Source organism: Schistocerca piceifrons, chromosome 2 (genome assembly GCF_021461385.2).
Source record: "Schistocerca piceifrons isolate TAMUIC-IGC-003096 chromosome 2, iqSchPice1.1, whole genome shotgun sequence".
NCBI classification, from domain to species: Eukaryota; Metazoa; Arthropoda; class Insecta; order Orthoptera; family Acrididae; genus Schistocerca; species Schistocerca piceifrons.
The window spans coordinates 930,606,898-930,628,225 of record NC_060139.1 but is presented as its reverse complement, the minus strand read 5'-3'; the positions used below and the strand labels follow the sequence as shown (position 1 = coordinate 930,628,225).

Sequence of the window (21,328 nt, the reverse complement as noted above, 5' to 3'; positions counted from 1 at the left end):
ATGCGTTTTTAGAAATCTTCTCGGAAGTTACTATTACCGGAGATGTACGCATCAATAGTATTACGAGTTAGGTTTGGGAAATTATTGTTATTAGTAAAAATATTGTTAAGATACTTGTAACAGTATTTTTGCTGAGAAATTACTATGAATTACTATTATCAGTACTTCAAAATCAACTAATCACTATCACTCTTGACTAATTTTCGAATTTGCACTCGCTACAACTAGAAAGTTTTACTTATTCATTGCCGCACTGGATAGCCGCGTGGTCCAAGACGCCTTTTCACAATCCTTGCGACTCCCTCCGTCGGAGGTTCGAGTACCTAGGGCACGGGCGTGTGTGTTGTCCATAGCGTAAGTTAGTTTAAGTTAGATTAAGTAGTGTGTAGGCTTAGGGACCGATGATATCAGCAGTTTGGTCCCACAAGACCTCACCACAAATTTTCAAATTTTACTTATTCATCCTTCAGTCTTAATATTTCTGCTTCTGAATGTAAACTGTCTTCCTATTCGGCGAATAGTCCGTATTTGTAACGCTACGTATCGAAGGTTCTCCGCACAAGAGAACAGTAGAATACTCGCGACTTTTCTCGAACAAATTCCAGACAGACTAACGTATTGAGAACGGCGGCGACTTTTCTCGTAGGTATGTTAGCTATCTATGTGCCAGACAGAAACGTACAAAATACGATGACGCGGACGCGCCTACTACACAGGAAAGTGTAGTCAACTGGCGAAAGAAACGAACGAATAGCGTGCGGCTAAGGTTTTTTTTTTTTTTTTTTTTTTTTTTTTTTTTTTTTTTTTTTTTTTTTTTTTTTTTTACACGGCTAGCTTGCTGATCCACAGTGCACAGTTCATTTCCCAGCCGTGAATGGCTTCAGGTGGCAATTGGTGAAGCTCTCTTTGCACGCCCTTGACAGATTGACAGAGAGGTAGAGAGGGGGGCGGGGATGGGAGAGGGAGTTTAGCCTGACAGGAAGTGAAGCGTATTGTATCGGACAGAAAGAGGTATGCACTCTGAACTCTACTGTACTGTACACCAAGCTTCATTCATCAGGCTAAGTGTCAATCAGAGGCACACTTCCTATAATTTTCCTAATTCAACGTATCTCAGAGAGGAAGTTGTGTTAAAACTGCGTAAATTTCTGTCTTATCTTCTGTAGTCCCTTATGGAGTGAAGTCCGTGAGTTGTAAGCTCTGATACACCCAGCATCGTAGCTGTATCCGTGCATTTTTGTTTTTCACCCAACAATCTTCTGACTGGTTTGATGCAACCCCCACGAATACCTCTCCTCTGCCAATGTCTTCATCTCAGAAGAGCACTGCCAAAATAGGTCCTCAGTTATTTGCTGGATGTATTCCAGTCTCTGTCTCCCTCTAAAGTTTATACTCTCTACAGCTCCCTCAAGTACCATGGAAGTCATTCCCTGATTTCTCAATAGATGTCCTACCATCCTGTTCCTTTTCCTTGTCAATGTTTCCCATATATTTATTTCCTCTCCGATTTTAAGCAAAACCTCCTCATTCCTTACCCTGTCAGTCCACTTACTGTCTGTAGCATTGCATCTCAAATGCTTTGATTCTCTCCTGTTCTGGTTGTTCTTCAGTCAAAGTTTCACTATCATACAATGGTGTGCTCTAAACGTATATTCTCAAAATTTCTTCCTCAAATTTAGGCCTATGTTCTATTGGTCAGGAATGCCCTTTTTGCCAGTTCTTTTGATGTGCTCCTTGCTCCGTCCATCACTGCTGCCTAGGTAGCAGAATTCCTTAGCTTCATCTACTTCGATACCATCAATCCTGATGTTAAGACTCTCGCTGTTCACATTTCTGCTGCTTCTCATTGCTTTCGTCTTTCTTCGAGTCCATATTCTGTACTCACTAGACTGTTCATTCCATCCATCAGATCCTGTAAGAACAACGTCACTTTCACTTATGATAGCAATGTCATCAGCGAATCGTATCATTGATATCCCTCCACGTTGAATTTTAATTCCTCTCCTGAACGTTTCTTTTATTTCCATCGTGTCATCTTCGATGTACAGATTGAACAGCAGGGCCGAAAGACTACATCCCTGTCTTACACCCTTTTTAATCCGAGCACTTCTGTCTTGGTCGTCCGCTCTTACTATTCCCTCTTGGCTCTTATACATGTTGTATATTACCCATCTCTCCCTATAGCTTACCCCTATTGTTCTTAGAATTTCGAAGGCCTTGCACCATTCTACATTGTCTAACGCTTTTTCCAGGTCGACAAATCCTATGAACGTGTCTTCATTTTTCTTTAGTCCTGTCTACATTATCAACCGCAACGTCCTTGCGTAACACAAAGTATTTCTCCATCTCCTTCTCAAATTGAGACATACGTCTCTAAAACTAACTATCCAATAAACCAGAGGTGCGCCAGAAAAACCTGATTGGTTTTAAACGTTCATTCGCAAGACAGCCACCACGCTGTTCCGTAACACAGCGCACCATTGCAGGCAGTGTTCTCTGAAGGTTAGCTGTTGACACCACGTTGCGGCGGTAGAGGAATTTACAAAAACCGAGTCTATCACAACTGCACGAAGCACAAGTTTCGACGAAGGTTTGGTCGACGTGATGCCGCTAGCCGAAATACTCTGATACTACGGGTACAGAAATGGCGTCAAGATGGAACTGTGAAGGACAGTGAATCTGCAGGCAGTCTTCGTTCGGTACGTACACCGGAAAATGCGAACAGTGTACGAGATGCGACCTTGCAGTGGTCAGCACGGCAGCAAGCTATTGCTCTTGGAGTGGCGGATACCAGGGTTCGCCGTATCGTGAACAAAGATCTTCACTACCATGCGCACGAGCTCCTAGTTGTTCACTACCTTACTGAAAGAGACAAGATGACGAGACTTCAATTTTGTAAAGAGCTCTTGGAACTTCTGCTAGTTGTAGAGACCATTGTGAACACTATATGTAAATTAAAGGGTACCACTGCTGTCAGCTGCAGTGGGACATTACTCGGTATCAGTGGCGACGAGTGTACCGGATCAGGATTCGAAGCCGGGATCTCCTGCTAACTAGGCTGGCGCGTTAACCGCTGCGCCATCCGGAACACAGCGTTATCGTAACTGCGTGGATTATCGCGTCACGCCTCACGGCCGATCCACATTCCCATCCAGCGCCACCTGTCCACAGCCCATGTCCATTGACTCTATGTCACTACTCTGTGGTTCCCACAGCAGATCGGACGTATTTGTGCATCCGTACTGAAGAAGGTGGATACACTGCCCAGCTAGGCGTATCATAAATAATTCAGCGAATCATATTTAAAGAGCGAACAATGCCAGAACCTTGGCAACGTTCAGCTCAGAATAAACAGTTAATCTGGTGCCCATCCAAATGTACTACAGAGCCATGCTAGAAGCCTACTGGTGGAACCACCCCTGAATGTGTAGGGCAAGCGGCAATTATTTCACTGACCAAATTAAACCCGCAAAGAAATTTTACGCAAGGGAGCTACTGCGCAAATCACTACAGGGTTAGCATTACGCTCTCTCACACAAGACATCACGCTGTAAGAAATATCTTAAAACACCAGGGTCCGCAGCTCGTGGTCGTGCGGTAGCGTTCTCGCTTCCCACGTCCGGGTTCCCGGGTTCGATTCCCGGCGGGGTCAGGGATTTTCTCTGCCTCGTGATGACTGGGTGTTGTGTGATGTCCTTAGGTTAATTAGGTTTAAGTAGTTCCAAGTTCTAGGGGACTGATGACTATAGATGTTAAGTCCCATAGTGCTCAGAGCCATTTGAACCATTTTTTTGAAAACACCAGGAAGAGACAGTAACCTTTTCAAAACTTAAGAAAACAAGACGTACTCAGTAAAATTCAGGTTTTAAACATGGGTGAATGCCCCTCCCATAGAAGATTAGCACAAAACGAGGCCAAATAACATCATATAGATGTTTGTTAATTTTTTCAAAGGGATAGCCCAGTACTCTTTGCCAAGTCAAACACTCTTAGAAATATACTAGAGAAAATAGATGATTATTAATTCCTAATGGCACTTGCAATCTTTAATTCTAGCATAACAGCAACGAAAACAGTGTAATGGTACACTCAGAACTTTAAGAGTCCAATAAATATTTCTTACAGAAGAGTCTAAAAGCGGCAGAGATGATAAACAGGTAGTGACAATAAGTTGGGGCTCCAGCGTGATTAAATAGAACTCGTGCAGACAATTGTTACTCACCGTCAGGATAGAAGCATGTTTACGAAGCTCATTAGCAAAGGAATAAACTACTTGCAAAATTTGGTTCAAATGGTACAAATGGCACTGAGCACTATGGGACTTAACTGCTGAGGTCATCAGTCCCCTAGAACTTAGAACTACTTAAACCTAACTAATCTAAGGACAGCACACACATCCGTGTCCGAGGCAGGATTCGAACCTGCGACCGTAGCGGTCGTGCGGTTCCAGACTGTAGCGCCTAGAACCGCTCGGCCACTTCGGCCGGCTGCAAAATTTCTTCAAGACCTAAAGCATTAAGGATACACACCTTAAAACAGTCAAAAATTACAGACGCACACGGGCTTTTGCACGCTGAGCACGAATAACTAACAGCGACGAAAGTTCTCAAAGGTACTCACCCGGAATAATGCAGAAACGTGAAGGCGGGAATGAAAAAGTCAGCACCTCCGGCTTCCTCCTGCATGCGTGTAATGGATCTGCACCCCAGTGGGATGTCTGACGGAAGAATTCCACGGAGAGACTAAAGGCCAATATCTGCCTGCTGGCCGGACAGTTTCGTCTAGTTCCGTTTACGTTGCCTTCACTAACCGTCACCGAAGCACACCCCACGTGCTCGGGCTACACACAGTGTAGCGAGCCTCACAATCCACAGATCTAGACCACGCGACCACAATACAGCAAACTGATCTGCTCCCCATTGTAATGTCTGACAAGAGAATCGCATGGAGGCTAACGACGAATGTCTTCTTGCTGGCCAGATGCTTTCTCCTTGATCCGCTTGCCTTGGCTTTACTAACCGTCAGAGAAGCACACTCCACGTACTTGGGCAACACACAAGACACAGTACCTCGTGATCCACAGATCAGGCCCACCCGACCGCAAACAGTAAACTGATCTGCTCTCCATTGCATTTTCGGGTGAGAGAATCCCACAGTTGCTAACGAGCAATGTCTTCGTGACTACTATACGGTTTCACCTTCATCTGTTTACATTGCCTTTGCTAACTGCCATCGAAGCAAGACTCACCTGCTTGGATTACACACATGGCAACGAACCTCGGAATCCGCAGAATGGGCCCACGCGACAACAACTTAGACGGACCCAACATTTACTCTCTGCTGTTGTTTAGCCGCTGTCGTTCCCCTCTCCTCACTCCAAGCATCTCCAATCCCAAATCGCTCCGCGCCGTCTTCACAGACTATGCCTGGCGCTCGCTTCCTTTAGCCGAAGCAAACCATTTCCAGAGTGTGACGGGAGGAATCGAAACGCGGTATGGCTCATGGTTCCTGATGTTCCAGGATGCACCGTATCATACTACGCCTTCCTTTAAGTTGTACCATAAATTGCTTTTCTCTTTTATGTACCTGCTACAACAGTATTTTAGAGATTCTGTGGAAGCCTAGTGGTAAAGCACTGCGAAAGCAGAGTCAGTTGGCGGGCATGGTATGTTGACATGCTGCTTGCTGCAACGAAGTTGCTTCTTCATGCTGAGATTGGCCAGGGTGCGCACTGCATTCCTGGCAACACGGCAGAAAGGTGTTGCCTTGTCATACCGAGTCAGGTAATTACTGTACCTTCAGGCCATGGAACTGTGTTGTACATGGTTTGGAGCGTTACCACATCACAACAGAGCTACTGACTTGTACATCAACTCACCATTTTAATTTAAAGTAAGAGCAGTACGGTAACAATTCCAATCCCAAAGAAAGCAGGTGTTGACAGATGTGAAAATCACCGAAACATCAGTTTAATAAGCCACAGCTGCAAAATACTAACACGAATTCTTCACAGACGAATGGAAAAACTGGTAGAAGCCGACCTCGGGGAATATCAGTTTGGATTCCGTAGAAATGTTGGAACACGTGATGCAATACTGACCCTACGACTTAGATTAAGGAAAGGCAAACCTACGTTTCTAGCAATTGTAGACTTAGAGAAAGCTTTTGACACTGTTGACTGCAATACTCTCTTTCAAATTCTGAAGGTGTCAGGGGTAAAATACAGGGAGCGAAATGAGACTGGGTTGCAGCCTATCCCCGATGTTATTCAATCTGTATATTGAGCAAGCAGTCAAGGAAACAAAAGAAAAATTTGGAGTAGGTATTAAAATCCATGGAGAAGAAATAAAAACTTTGAGGTTCGCCGATGACACTGTAATTCTGTCAGAGACAGCAAAGGACCTGGAAGAGCTGCTGAACGGAATGGACAGTGTCTTGAAAGGAGGATATAAGATGAACATCAACAAAAGCAAAACGAGGATAATGGAATGTAGTCGAATTAAATGGGGTGATGCTGCGGGAATTAGATTAGGAAATGATACACTTAAAGTAGTAAATGGGTTTGCTATTTGGGGAGCAAATTAGCTGATGATGGTGGAAGTAGAGTGGATGTAAAATGTAGACTGGTAATGTCAAGGAAACCGTTTCTGAAGAAGAGAAATTTGTTAACATCGAGTATAGATTTAAGTGTCAAGAAGTCGTTTCTGAAAGTATTTGTATGAAGTGTAGCAATGTATGGAAGTGAAACGTGGACGATAAATAGTTTAGATAAGAAGAGAATAGAAGCTTTCGAAATGTGGTGCTACAGAAGAATGCGGAAGATTAGATGGGTAGATCACAGAACTAATGAGGAGGTACTGAACAGGTTTGGGTAGAAGAGGAGTTTGTGGCACAACTTGAATATAAGAAGGAATCGGTTGGTAGGGCATATTCTGAGGCATCAAGGGATCACCAATTTAGTATTGGAGGGCAGCGCGGAGGGTAAAAATCGTAGAGGGAGACCAAGAGATGAACACACTAAACAGATTCAGAAGGATGTAGGCTGCAGTAGGTACTGGGAGATGAAGAAGCTTGCACAGGATAGAGTAGCATGGAGAGCTGCATCAAACCAGTCTCTGAACTGAAAACCACAACAACAACAAGAGAAGTATGGTAGTGCCTGGTGGGGACGGAGGGCCACTCTGTCAGTGTCATCCCCTGGAACTGATCCCTCTCCTGGGGCAATGCCACTGAGAAGGCTTCTTCTTGGTCCACTGCCGCAGTAGCATAGTCCTGCCCAAGGGGGCCGTGTGTTAGCCCATGGGCAGTGCAACTGCACATCTCACCCCTCTGGTGCGGGAGCCGTGGCTTCTCACGACGTTCGTACGGAACTTCTCACTGAGAGGCCGGCTTTCCCTACCAACATTCCGGCCATCAGCAGAACTGCCGATACTGTCAGTCTGTCAAGCAGCTTGCCATACTGCGTCGCGGGTGGCAAAGATGGACAGTGGTGTGGGCAATACTTGGTGCACGTTACAGCCACAAAGCGTGTAGCTGCTGTCAACGCCCCATACGTAGTGACCGGCCACTTGCCGAGAGGGGCATGGCCGCTGCGCCGAGACGTCCATTTGTAGCTACACAAGTCATAATAAAGAACTTACCTTGTTACTACTGTTTCCCTGAAGCTTCCACTGGCCAGCCTCCTCATCTCGACCTCGAGCCGTCGTCCATTCCAGTGCACAAGAAGGCCGACACCCATAGGTCAAATTCACCTTCTTTAAAATCATCTTTAAATTGGACTCAACAGTTTCGATATGTTGTGCGAAAGATCTTTTTGGCGGTATTAGAAGCTAATATTAAATAACACTTTATCCTGATGCGACTGATTACAGCAAGCCGCTGAGGTCGAGGGGTTCTAGTCCCTTCAGTCCGGAACCACGCGGCTGCTACGGCCGCAGGTTCGAATCCTGCCTTGGGCATGGATGTGTGTGATGTCCTTAGGTTAGTTAGGTTTAAGTAGTTCTAAGTGTAGGGGACTGATGACCTCAGATGTTAAGTCCCACAGTGTTTAGAGCCATTTGACTGATTGCGACATAACACCGTCAACTGGCGTAGACTATCACTACAATGAATCTCTCCAATTCCATGTGTGATTTTAGAGCGCTCCGAGTAATGCTTTCTGCAATGGTGACGTTTGTACTAACTTAAAACCAGAGAAGAGTTTGCGGATCAAAAAGTGTGTACACGTTCGTAGCGTTTTGGTTTCGTATGTTGCTATTTCTATTGTCATTTTTTATTTGTAGTTTACTGTTCGTATTAGAGTTTACATATTATCATTATGTCATTTTAAGATAGTGACTGGGGCTGTGTACGCTAGAAAACAGAGTGCCAAGTGGGGAAATCGGAAATTTTCCGACATATTCTTCTGTTTGACTTCGTACAGGGGTGACAGCAGCGGAAGCAGCCGAAAAGATTTGCGCCGTGTATGGTGTTAATGCTATTCGACAGAGCAAAGCAATAAAATGGTTTTCTCGTTTTAAGGAAGATCGTTTTCAAATTAATGACTCTCCACGTTCAGGAAGAACTTCCGGGTTTGGCGAACATAGTTTAAACGCATTAAGGCACAATTGGCTACGTCGCTGTTCTCGAGAACCGGCAAATGTTATGAAACATGACCATATCACCATCGTGCGACGTTTTCTTGCAGTGGGGAAGGTTCAAAAATCGGGTGGAGGGGTACCGCATGCTCCAAGCCAAAATCAGAAAAATCAGTGGATGGTCATATAAACATCTCTGCTTGCTCGTCATCAGTTGGTTCGTGAACAACACCGACCATTCCTATCCTGTATCGTTACTGGTGACGAGAAATGGTGTTTTATGCCAACAAAACGAAAAGAAAAGAATGGTTGTGTCCAAGCAAAGCAGCATCTCCCCGTACGAATGCCTACGCGGCCACAAAATAATGTTATGTATCTGGTAGAACAGCGATGTTGTGATGTACTACGAATTGGTTCCCGGAGGTCTGACCATCACTGCTGTCACCTATTGCCGACAACTGATACGTCTTACAGACCCAACACAATAACAACGACCAGGAAGACTGCGTGAAATGGTGTTACTCCACGATAACGCCCGTCCGCATTCTACTGGAGCGACAGGAAACACTATACGGGTCTTGGGTTGGGAAGTCACTCCGCACCCAGCCTATTCGCTTGGTCTTGCGCCCTCAGATTTTCACCTTTTCTGCTCTCTATCAAATAACCTCCAAGGAACTTATAATGCGTTCCGAACATGGCTCAACGAGTTCTTCGCCTGAAAACCACATGATTTCTACATTCGGAGGATAGGAAAGTTATCCCATCGTTGGCAGACTCTTGTAGACACCTTTTCTGCTCTCTATCAAATAACCTCCAAGGAACTTATAATGCGTTCCGAACATAGCTCGACGAGTTCTTCGCCTGAAAACCACATGATTTCTACATTCGGAGGATAGGAAAGTTATCCCATCGTTGGCAGACTCTTGTAGACAGTGAAGGTGAATACTTTATTGATGACTCAAGTCTATTATATGTATCTGTTGTGTTCATTGAACTTACTAAAACGTTGCGAACTTATTCAGCAGCCCAATAATTTTTTTTATATTGTCCTTTTAGTAGTAACTTTTTAACATTTCTAGTATTTTTTCTCCTAAATCTAATTTTAGCATTTTTTTTTTACCTTTTCTTCTGTTTCATTCACAGATGTTGCACGAAAACCTGACGGAGATCGACCTATCTGTAGGCTACAAGATATTCAAGGAAGTGGACCTGGTAGAGGCGGCTAGGCAGACGCCTGTGGAGTCCCTCCCACTCATTCGAGAGCCTGCAAAAACTTTTGTTCGTTGGCAGCTTAGCGAAACCGCTGTACAAGACTTCATCAAGTGGGTATTTGCCATAATTTACAGTTACAGAGACGCTTACTTACGTTAGCGCCGTAACTCCACACGTAGCTTGGGCTGCATTTCGATTTCCTACGCTTTTCCTGCTGGGGGCTCCTCGGAAAAAGTCAGTTTGCACCTACATTCTTTAGTACGGCAAAAGGCTGGTTGTTGAGAATTACAAGATGAAAATTTATATATTACAGCGAAAAGTATCTTTCACTGAAGCTGCTATTTTAATTGTTTCACTTAAATTATCTTTTGACACTTAAAAAACGGTAGTGACCTGTTTTTGCCTCGGTAAATAGCAAGGAAGGGAATCAAACAATAATGACCAGTGTATTTCTGCAAACCCATCTGCCACCGAAATGACTTATGAAATTTATTTTTTTCAAATACAGTCATACAGCCTACGAGCAAGAACCTTCCCAGTATCTGAGCTGGACACGGACGTGCTACCAGTCAATGTCCATGGCATATTACTTTTCTCCAAAATGATATTGAAGTGATCTGAAATCTCACCTTCCAGAATGCGTCTTAACCAAACACGTGAAAGGACTGGGCCACGGTTTTAAGTACTCATCATTCACCATTTGACGAATTTTATTATCATTAAAAATACTCTATATACCAAGATAAACAATTTCTGGTCCAACTAAAACATTCATATTTCTTTACGTACTACACGAATATGTAATAAAACTGGGCATTCCTATTTAAAAAGAAAACGCAGTTTATATCCATTTTACCTATGGCAGCGCAATCTAGTGGGGCAACCATAGCGCCACCTGGTTTCCCCCTTCAAGGTAGACGACTTTCGTCCTTTATAGTTTTTTCGTTTGATGCTTATTTCGTGAGATATTTGCCCCGGTCACTATCAGTAGACCACCCCGTATACCGCGGCTGCGAATTCATGCGGAACAGGCGGCGAATTTGTGAAAGAAAAGAAGCCGACACGGCTCAGATAGCTCTGTTTGGTAAGGAAGATGAGAGTTCAGTTTGAGAAGTTTCTCTTTTCTAGTTGTAGGGTTGGGGTGCGAGATGAAGAACAACTGTCATCCTCTGCCTTTGCTAGGTACGTCCTTTCATACAAATTTTTGAATAGCAATTGTCACTGTGAAAAATTTGCTATTTTACCTACATCGTACATGTGTAAAAATTAATTTGAAATGTTTATTTTTCTGTCATTTTTGCATATGTGGAATCACGTCCCTAAATAGGTTTCTCCCAGGTTATAAATTTGTCATTGCCTGCGACCCTATGGAGGATATGAATGAAATTCTAAGGATTTCATTCATTGGTTCTTTCATTCACGCACCATGTTCCGCAGATCCCAGCAAGAAGTAGAGCCTTCAGAGTTGTATAACGAGTCAAGGTACACATTAAAATTAGAAAAGGTATCATAGAAATCTCATCTGTGTACTGTATTAACAATATATTATTACTATACTGCCTAAGGCTTTGACATTTTTGCCATCGAAATTTAATCGAGTAAGTTAGTAAGGAAGCTGATATTCTGGGTAAAGAAAGCTAGCGCTCTAGTTTTACTACAGCTTAGAGCTACTGTATTTGCTGTTAGTAGACGTTTAGTCAGTTAGTTAGTTACAAGTACCATAGAGCAACTGAAACATTGTTTCATCGAAATGATGTGGCACAAGTCAATTTACATGACATACGATGGTTGGAACTTTAATAGTGGCAACTATTTATTTACAGCTCTTACAAAATAGAGACGTGTTTCAAAGTTTTACTGACCTTCAAAGTAGTCACCAGCGTTATGTATAACCCGTTGCCAGCGATGTGGAAGTCGTAGGATACTCTTAGCAGTGCCAGTTGTGTTGACAGTTCGAGCGGCGCGGTCTATTGCCGGACGAAATTGTAGCAGTTCTGAATCGAACGCCATGAGGTGTTTTCTTCAGTTTAGAAATCGAGTTGAACTCTCGAGGGCTTAGTTCAGGGGAGTATAGTAGGTGGTATAGCACTTAGCTGCCCCATCAGTCAAACAAATCAGTAACAGCTTGCACTGTACGTGCTTGAGCATTGTCCTGCAAAATGATGGTCAGGTCCTGCAGAAAGTGTCATCACTTCTGTCTCTATGTTGTTCATTTTTGGAACACAACCAACGACCAGCTTAGAGACAGAAGTGATGCCACTTTCTGCAGGACCTGACCATCATTTCGCAGGACAATGCTCAAGCACGTAACAGTGCAAGCTGTTACTGATTTGTTTGACTGATGGGGCTGCTAAGTGCTATACCAGATACTGCAATCCCCTGAGGTAAGACCTCGTGACTTCAACTCGATTTCTATAATGAAGGAAACACTTCATGGCATTCGCTTCAGAACTGCTACAGATTCGTCGGGTAATAGACCGCGCCGCTCGAACAGTCAGTACAACTGGCACTGCTAAGAGTATCCTACGACTTCCACATCGCTGGCAACGGGTTATACACAATGCTGGTGACTACTTTGTAGCTCAGTAACACTTTGAAAAACATATCTATTTTGTAACGGCTGTAAATGAATAGTTGCCACTATTAAAGTTCCAACCCTCGTATGTACATGTTTAGCGTCGACATCAGTGAACACATTAGCTTTTAGACCAACTCGTGCACTCCAGAAAATTTTGTAACTGAGTCATGACGAATAAGACTGCTTCAGCTACATGCTAAATCTTTATTTCTGATCCAACTAGTTTCGCAGCGTTAGAGCCACATCTTCAGGGATACAGATTTATTTCATAATTTATTCCAAATGCTAAGTTGTAGATGACCCAACATTCTTTGTCCTTTTGTGATAAAACTTTTTAACCGTCAAGAGGTCGTGAGTCCAATTCAAAACAGAGTGAATGCAGGGAAAATCATCTCGATACCGAAAAACTAAGGCCTAAACGAACTAATTGGTCACTGCGGACCTCATGTTGTCACACCGATGTCAAGCCTTAGTTTTCCTGTATTGGGATGATGTTCCCTGTACTCTATTCTGTTTTAAATTGGGCTACCGATCTCTTGACGGTTAAACAGTTTTATCGCGACTGGGTTATCTACTGCTTATCACTTGGGATAGATTATGAAATGAACCTTTATCCGTGAGGCCGTGGCTCTGACGCTGCGAAACTAGTTGGATCAGAGATAAGGGTTTATCATGCAGCTGAAGTGGTCTTGTTTATTGGTTCATTCAACTGAAATTATAAACTAGTTTTTTTTTTTAATATTTACTTGATTACAATCAAATTATTCAAGGAAAGTATTTTTAAATCTTTAAATACTGCGTCCTATTTGTAGTAGGGCAGAGTGTTATACCAGAACGATAGTACACCTAGGAACATGTAATATTTCCCAGTCGAAGTTTCGGTCTAGAAACCGTTTACAGAATCACATGTTGTATAGCGTACTAGAGACCATCCTAAGCAGTTTCTAGTTTTTCTACCGTTTTTTCTGTTGTGATACACGAGGTATTATGCAAAGACCATATCGTGGCGGTTTTAGGTGGGAAGTGGTTCGAAGTATGGTTGCATAAGATACCCGTAGAGGTCGGACCTGAACTACCACTGCCAGCCACAGCAAACAATTGCGCTGTAGCCACTACCAAATTCTGTGAGTTCTCCAATTTACTTTGCGTTATGGATTTCTTGTTTTATTTTCTTATTTTAAAGTGAGTGATGATACTAAGCCTGGTTCTTAAACGAATTTCAATGCGACTCTCACCACAACAAAAGGAATCACTGATCCCTAATGACGGTCAGGTCTGCTTTCGTGGAAGCACACAACACGGACGTAGGATGGTAGCCCTTCGTGAGGAAGGTGGGGCTTATTCACCCGCACCACTCCTCTCCCTTGGGTTAGCCTTAAGTTCTCGTTTGTTTGCGGTCCCTGCCATCTGCCACGATATATTGTCCACATAACAGTGTTCAACGCAGCGTTTATAAATATTGTGAGGTCTACATACGTAATTGCTGTATAATATATTAAATCTATTTGGAGGCTATTGTTAATTCTTTAGTTACAGACTTTTACCATGAGTAATACGCTGCATCTTTTTAACATTACATAAGGTGTGGACGGTTAAGCGAAACTTTGTCGGTCGTGCAACATCTCGTACCTTGAAACGGAAGAAGACTTATACCACGGAATACGAGATAATTTCAAATCAACTTTTTCTTTAACGTCTTAAGAATTTTCCCTGACTTTAAAATGGAAATTTGTGTTATGTTATGTTATGTCAACCGGGGACCTAGAAACGACGGACAGGCTCCGTCCGCGCCGCAGCCGCAGTGGTCCGCAACCCCACGACGACTACCGCAGTCCACTTCACCCCTCCACCGCCCCACACCGAACCCAGGGATATTGTGCGGTTCGGCCCCCGGTGGACCCCCCAGGGAACGTCTCACACCAGACGAGTGTAACCCCTATGTTTGCGTGGTAGAGTAATGGTCGTGTACGGGTACGTGTAGAACTTGTTTGCGCAGCAATCGCCGACATAGTATAGCTGAGGCGGAATAAGGGGAACCAGCCCGCAGTTGCCGGGGCAGATGGAAAACCACCTAAAAGCCATCCACAGACTGGACGGCTAATCGGACCTCGACACAAATCCGCCGGGCGGATTCGTGCCGGGGACCGGCGCTCCTTCCCGCCCGGAAAGACGTGCGTTAGACCGCGCGGCCAACAGGGCGGGCCAAAGTTGTGTTACTTACTGATACCTTCGATTTCAAAATGTTTTCATCTTATAAATGGTTTTTGATGATAATTTTTCTTAATTTGATTTTACTTATTCAATGTTGGTGTGAATAGACTAATAATGTAACACACAGACTGTTGAATACACTATTGACAAGATTATCTCGATTCCAGAACTTATAATGGTTCCACTGTTTAGCTGTATTCCAAATATTTTGATGCTGTTGCATTTAACACAAATATATGACCAGTGACGGATCGGTTCTTCATAAATCCCACTTTTTTCTGATCTTTTACCTCTTTTAGATGTGATTCGAAACTTTCCTGGGGAATCTTTGAGAACAGTTTATAGGCTGTACTGAATAAAATGTTCTCGGTTTTCCAGCCGCGTCAATCCGAATAAAATGCTCGAGCTTTCGATGGCCATCTCCGCCATCGTCGTGAGGAGTTCACTGACTGCCGGAGCTCCTACGGTTCAAATCAAATGGCTCTGAGAACTATGGGACTTAACATCTGAGGTTATCAGTCCCCTAGAACATAGAATACTTAAACCTAACTAACCTAGGATATCACACACATCCATGCCCGAGGCAGGCCGTAGCGGTCGCGAGGTTACAGACTGAAGCGCCTAGAACCGCTCGGCCATCCCGACCGGCCCAGAACTTATAAATTTGAATGGAGTACACTGGGATGACGAAAGTCATGGGATACCTGATAACATCAAGACGAATCTCATTTTGTCCCGTTTAGTGCAGCAACTCGGCGTCTCATGAACTTAACAAGTCGCTGCAAGTCCCCTACAGAAATATCAAGCCATGCCGCCTCTATAGGCGTCCATAGTTGCGCAAGTGTTGCCGATGCACGATTTTGTGCCCGAACTGACCCCTAGATTATGTCTCATAAATGTTCGATTTTGTACACGAACTGGCATGTAGATTACGTCTCATAAATGTTCGATATTGTGCACGAACTGACCTCTAGATTAAGTCTCATAAATGTTCTACGTCATTCATGTTGGAAGAATTGTCCGGAATATTCTTCATACCAATCGCAACCAGTTGTTTGCCTGGTGACAAGTTTCGGAACAAGAACTCTATGAGTCGCTGCAAATGGTCTCCAAGTCGCCGAATCTAATTATTTACAGTCAGTGATCGGTTCAGATGGACCAGAGGACCAAGTCCATTCCACATAAACACAGCCATCATGAGCCATCAGCAGATAGCACAGTGCCTTGTTGACAATTTGGGTCCACGGTTTCGTGGGGTCTACGCCACAATCGAACCTTACCATCAGCTCTTACCAACAGAAATCGGAACTCATCTGACCAGGACAGGGTTTTCCAGTCGTCTAGGGTTCAACCGGTGTATTCATGAGCGCCAGAGAGGCGCTGTAGTATTTTCAGAAAAGGCACTGGTGTCGGTCGTCTGCTACCACACACCATTAAAGCCAAATTTCACCGCACTCTCCTAAGGGATACGTTCATCGTACATCCCACACTGATTTCAAGCAGTGTTGCAACTCTAACCAAATACCAGTGCTCTCGGTCATTAAGTGAACACTGTCGGCCACTGCAATGTCCGTAGTGAGAGGTAATGCCTGAAATCTGGCGTTCTCGGTACACTATTGACACAGTGGATGTCAGAATACTGAATTGCCCAACGATTTACAAAATGGAATGTCCCATGCGTGTAGCTCCAGCTAACATTCCGCGTTCAAAGTCTGTTAATTCACGTCGTGCTACCATAATCACGTCGTAAACCTTTTCAAATGAATCAACTGAGAACAAATGAGAGCTCCGCCAATGAATTGTCCTTTTATACCCTGTGTATGCGATCTACCGTCATTTTTATATGTGAGTATCGCCAACCTGTGACTTTTGACACCTCATTGTATGTTTTCCTGTATAGACGACTATGTTGAACCTTGAAACATTTTTTCATGTTTAAAACAACCTTACTTTTCTGGAGTCATCATCATCATCATCATCATCGAACAGCTTCCAACCCTGGTACGGATGTGTTTGGAGCATGTCTGGCCATCTAATCCTGTTTTGCCACTAGCTTTCTGCTTCACTCTGTTGCAGTCCTTGCCTCTTTTTTGAACACACTCCTCCACACCTTTCAGCCATCTTTTCCTTGGTATTCCTCTTGGTCGTTTTCTTCGCATCTCCATTTCATGTATCTTCTTGGAAATCCTCTTGATTTTCATTGACTTTAAGTGCCCAGACCATATCAGTCTTGATGGCTCCATCGTGCTCTGCAAGAATTCCTCTTTCACTATGTTTCTCTCATTCCTCATCCTATTTCTCCTTTTTACGCCTATCCTACTTCTGAGGAACTTCATTTCACTTGTATGTAATCTGCTTATATCTCCTTTTTTCATTACCTTTTTCCAGATGCATAGGTCTACATTGGTATGTAGTAACTTCTTTATATTAGTTCTTTGCTTTTTTGTGGGAGATCTTTGTTCCAAACACATGAAAAATATGAATGCTTCTGCCACGTTCACTGATCTCTTTCCCATTTCTTCCATGTTCCTCTATCACAGTTCCAAGTACCTGATACTTGATGATAAACTGAAAACCTCAGCTGCGGACAGGTGTTGTTGATATACCTCGATGTGGAGAGTTGAAAATGTGTGCCCCGACCGGGACTCGAACCCGGGATCTCCTGCTTACATGGCAGACGCTCTACCCATCTGAGCCACCGAGGACACAGATGAATAGCGCGACTGCAGGGACTTATCCCTTGCACGCTTCCCGTGAGACTCACATTCCCAACTGTCCACAATTCTACATATGTATTGTACCTTATAGACATTTGCCCACCCACTCATTACTCGCGCACGCTTTGGCGATTCCCGTAAGAGTTTGGGCAACCTGTGCGCATTCGCATAGACGAAGGTCAATGTCTCGGTAGCCTTTAACTATATATACGAAGACAGTAACTTGTTCTCGAAAGAAAAGTTACTGTTGATGACCGTGCAGCTTTTCCCTGGAATAAATGATGATAAACTGACAACCTCAGCTGCGGACAGGTGTGAGTCTCACGGGAAGCGTGCAAGGGATAAGTCCCTGCAGTCGCGCTGTTTATCTGTGTCCTCGGTGGCTCAGATGGCTAACCAACAACGCCTGTCCGCAGCTGCGGTTGTCAGTTTATCATCATTTATTCCAGGGAAAAGCTGCACGGTCATCAACAGTAACTGTTCTTTCGAGAACAAGTTACTGTCTTCGTATATACCTGATACTTTCCACCTGCTTCAATTGTTGACCTCCGATCCTTATTCCGCTAGTTAGTCTATCTTTATTTTTAGTTGTAACCAGGATCGCACATTTGTTGAAATTAAATTTCATGCCACACTGTCTCTCAGTTACTTCCCAAGCATTCAGCTGTTCCTAAATCTTCTCCTTCCTGTTACTCCATTGCTTTCATTTTGTCTTCTGAAGTTTCTAGAGTTTATGGTGTATTTTTTTCTTTTTTAATGCATGCCGTCATTTCAAAATGAATTTCAAAAGTGATATTAAACTTCTGTTACGGCGATTCCTACAGGCGAATAACCGAAAAGTATTGTAAGGTACAACACTCTCCCTAGATTATTACTTTTCATACAGTTTTATAAGAAACACTGTTATTGACCGCAACAGCAATTTTCTGTCCTTGAATCTAGATACTGAGATAATCTGTAGAAAGACTGGATAGTGAAATATGTTTTAATTTTCTTTTGAACTGGTAGGGACTCCGATATTCTTCCTTTATGTTGAGGCGACCTTATTCAGTATCTTACCATGATAGTACATAACTCCATTCTGAACCCTAGACAGTGAAGCAAAGTTTAAATCGAAATTATTTAAAAATTATCCTTTCTTTCAGGAGTGCTAGTCCTGCATGGTTCGCAGGAGAGCTTCTGTAAATTATGGAAGGTAGGAGACGAGGTACTGGCGGAAGCTAAGCTGTGAAGACGGGGCGTGCGTCGTGCTTGGGTAGCTCAGTTGGTAGAGCGCTTGCCCCCGAAAGGCAAAGGTCCCGAGTTCGAGTCTCGGTCCGGCACACAGTTTCAATCTGCCAAGAAGTTTCACATCAGCGCGCACTCCGCTGCAGAGTGAAAATCTCATTCTCAAAATTATTTAATTTGTAGACATTGTCAACCAGAAAATATTGAACACCCATGAAGTCAAGGTAGATTGATTAGTAGCTTCGGCTAACAGTATATCCATCTTCAAATCATTAAACATTATTGATCAGTGTTTGTGTTATTACGGCTTCACACATCATTAAAATCTATCTTAAAATGACACCATCCATACATGACGTAATAAAAAATAGCTTTTCGTCGTTAGTAGCTAGTGAAATTGAACGATGATCATAAAACAAATGCTTTACATCGTTACAACTTAGTAATTACCATAATCAGTGTTTACATCATTTAGTAACATCATCACATGCACTGATCACCCAGAACATTATGACAACCGACCTTCTATCGATATAAACCCGTCCAGGCGATAGCAGGAATGACTGCTATTCAGACACACACACGGTACATGTAGCATCAGTGAGCGTGCTGTGTGTGTGTAGAATGGGGAAGGCGAGCGATCCATCTGAGTTTAACCGAGGGCGGATCGTGACGGACCCGAAGGCTCGGCACGAGCATTTCGGAAACTGCACGACTTGTCGGGTGTTCGAGGAGTGCTGGGGAGAGTGTTTTGTACAGGTGGCGATACAAGGGAGAAACTATGTCCAGGTTTCGTGGGGCTGGGTAGCCACCTCACGTGATGGATGCTGGGCGTCTTCGGATGGTCAGACCACTAAGACACGACAGGCGGGGGACAGTGACGGAACTAACATCAGACTTTAATGCTGTGCAAAGTGTGCCTGAACACAAAGTGCACCGAACGCTCCTAACGATGGGCCTCCATGCATGTTCCAAAGTTCACACCACGACATCGGCAACTACGACTGAAATGGTCACGTGACCATCGGCACTGGCTATAGGCACAATGGCAGAGCGTTGCGTCGTCTAATGAGTCCCAACTCCTTCTTCATCATGCCGATGGGAGGGCGTGAATCTGTTGTCTTTCAGGGTAAGAGATCCTTGACACATGTAGTGTGGGAAAGAGGCAAGGTGTTGGAAGCTCCATTATGGTTCAAATGGCTCTGAGCACTATGGGACTTAACATCTATGGTCATCAGTCCCCTGGAACTTAGAACTACTTAAACCTAACTAACCTAAGAACATCACACACATCCATGCCCGAGGCAGGATTCGAACCTGCGACCGTAGCAGCTCCATTATGCTCTGGGAAACATTCACGCGGGCATCCATGCGTCCAGTGGAGCTACTGCAAGGCCCCATGACGACCGAGGAGTATCGTACATTGGTTGCAGACCACTTACACCCTTGTGTCCGCAGCTCGTGGTCGTGCGGTAGCGTTCTCGCTTCCCGCGCCCGGGTTCGATTCCCGGCGGGGTCAGGGATTTTCTCTACCTCGTGATGACTGGGTGCTGTGTGATGTCCTTAGGTTAGTTAGGTTTAAGTAGTTCTAAGTTCTAGGGGACTGATGACCATAGATGTTAAGTCCCATAGTGCCCAGAGCCATTTGAACCACTTACACCCCTTCAGTAATATCATGATTCCCGACGACAGTAGCACGTTTCAACAAAATTATGCGCCATATCACAAAACCAGGAGTGTGATGGAATGGTTCGAGGTACACAATGGCGAGTTCCAATTGATGTTCTGGCACACCAGCTCGCCAGATCTAAACCCAATCAAACACATTTGCGATGTGATTGAACATAGCGTCAGAGCTTACCACACTTCTCCCCAGAATTAACTCGAATCAGGTGACTTGTGTGTGCAGATGTGGTGCCAACTCCCTCTAGCGACCTTCCAAAGCCTCATTGCTTCTTCCATGCCACGACCCGTCGCCTCTGTTATCCGTGCCGAAGGTGGACACCCATTTCACTGTATGACAACTAATGTCTACTTCTGCTATAAAAGGTCATTCTTGTTTGTTTCAAATTGCGTAAGATGACTCTTAATGAGATTAAGACTTGACACTTACTGGCCTCTTCTAGATAGGTGATCATAATATTCTGGCTCATCAGTAATAAGTCAACTATGACTGTGAATATCACAGTTCAGTTGAAAATAGTTTTTATTATCAGCAACAAAACCCATTAAGAAGTAAATGTATTTGAGAGTGACTGTAGAATTCAAAGATCCTCAAAAAGTCATCTGCAAGATGTACGATTATCTGCTTTACACAGTATTGTTACTGTTCGCTACTGCTGAACAAACACTATTTACTTCAGATACACTGCTCCAGTATACAATTCCCTAAGACAATAGGAGCTGAAAACGTACGACGTTAGGCACCACTTTTGTGTTTAATTCAACGCAGTGGGAAATGCTTCTACGGCATAACACGGTGAGCTGACCTTCATAATATGAGGTGCATTCAAGTTCTAAGGCCTCCGATTTTTTTCTAATTAACTACTCACCCGAAATCGATGAAACTGGCGTTACTTCTCGACGTAATCGCCCTGCAGACGTACACATTTTTCACAACGCTGACGCCATGATTCCATGGCAGCGGCGAAGGCTTCTTTAGGAGTCTGTTGTGACCACTGGAAAATCGCTGAGGCAATAGCAGCATGGCTGGTGAATGTGCGGCCACGGAGAGTGTCTTTCATTGTTGGAAAAAGCCGAAAGTCACTAGGAGCCAGGTCAGGTGAGTAGGGAGCATGAGGAATCAC

General features: G+C 43.9%; 1 protein-coding gene and 2 non-coding genes across 3 annotated transcripts in view; 2 read left to right on the top strand and 1 right to left on the bottom strand.

Annotated features, from left to right (window-relative positions):
* LOC124777062 (UDP-glycosyltransferase UGT5-like) overlaps positions 1-21,328 on the top strand; it is a 113,853-nt gene that overhangs the window by 24,941 nt on the left and 67,584 nt on the right. The window contains exon 3 of the mRNA XM_047252335.1: positions 9,720-9,898. Within this exon, the coding sequence (XP_047108291.1) occupies positions 9,720-9,898 (179 nt within the window). The remainder of the gene's footprint in view (positions 1-9,719; positions 9,899-21,328) is intronic.
* On the bottom strand, positions 17,209-17,282 carry Trnat-ugu. Its single transcript has one exon. It is a non-coding gene; the product is annotated as a tRNA-Thr (tRNA).
* On the top strand, positions 18,543-18,617 carry Trnas-cga. Its single transcript has one exon. It is a non-coding gene; the product is annotated as a tRNA-Ser (tRNA).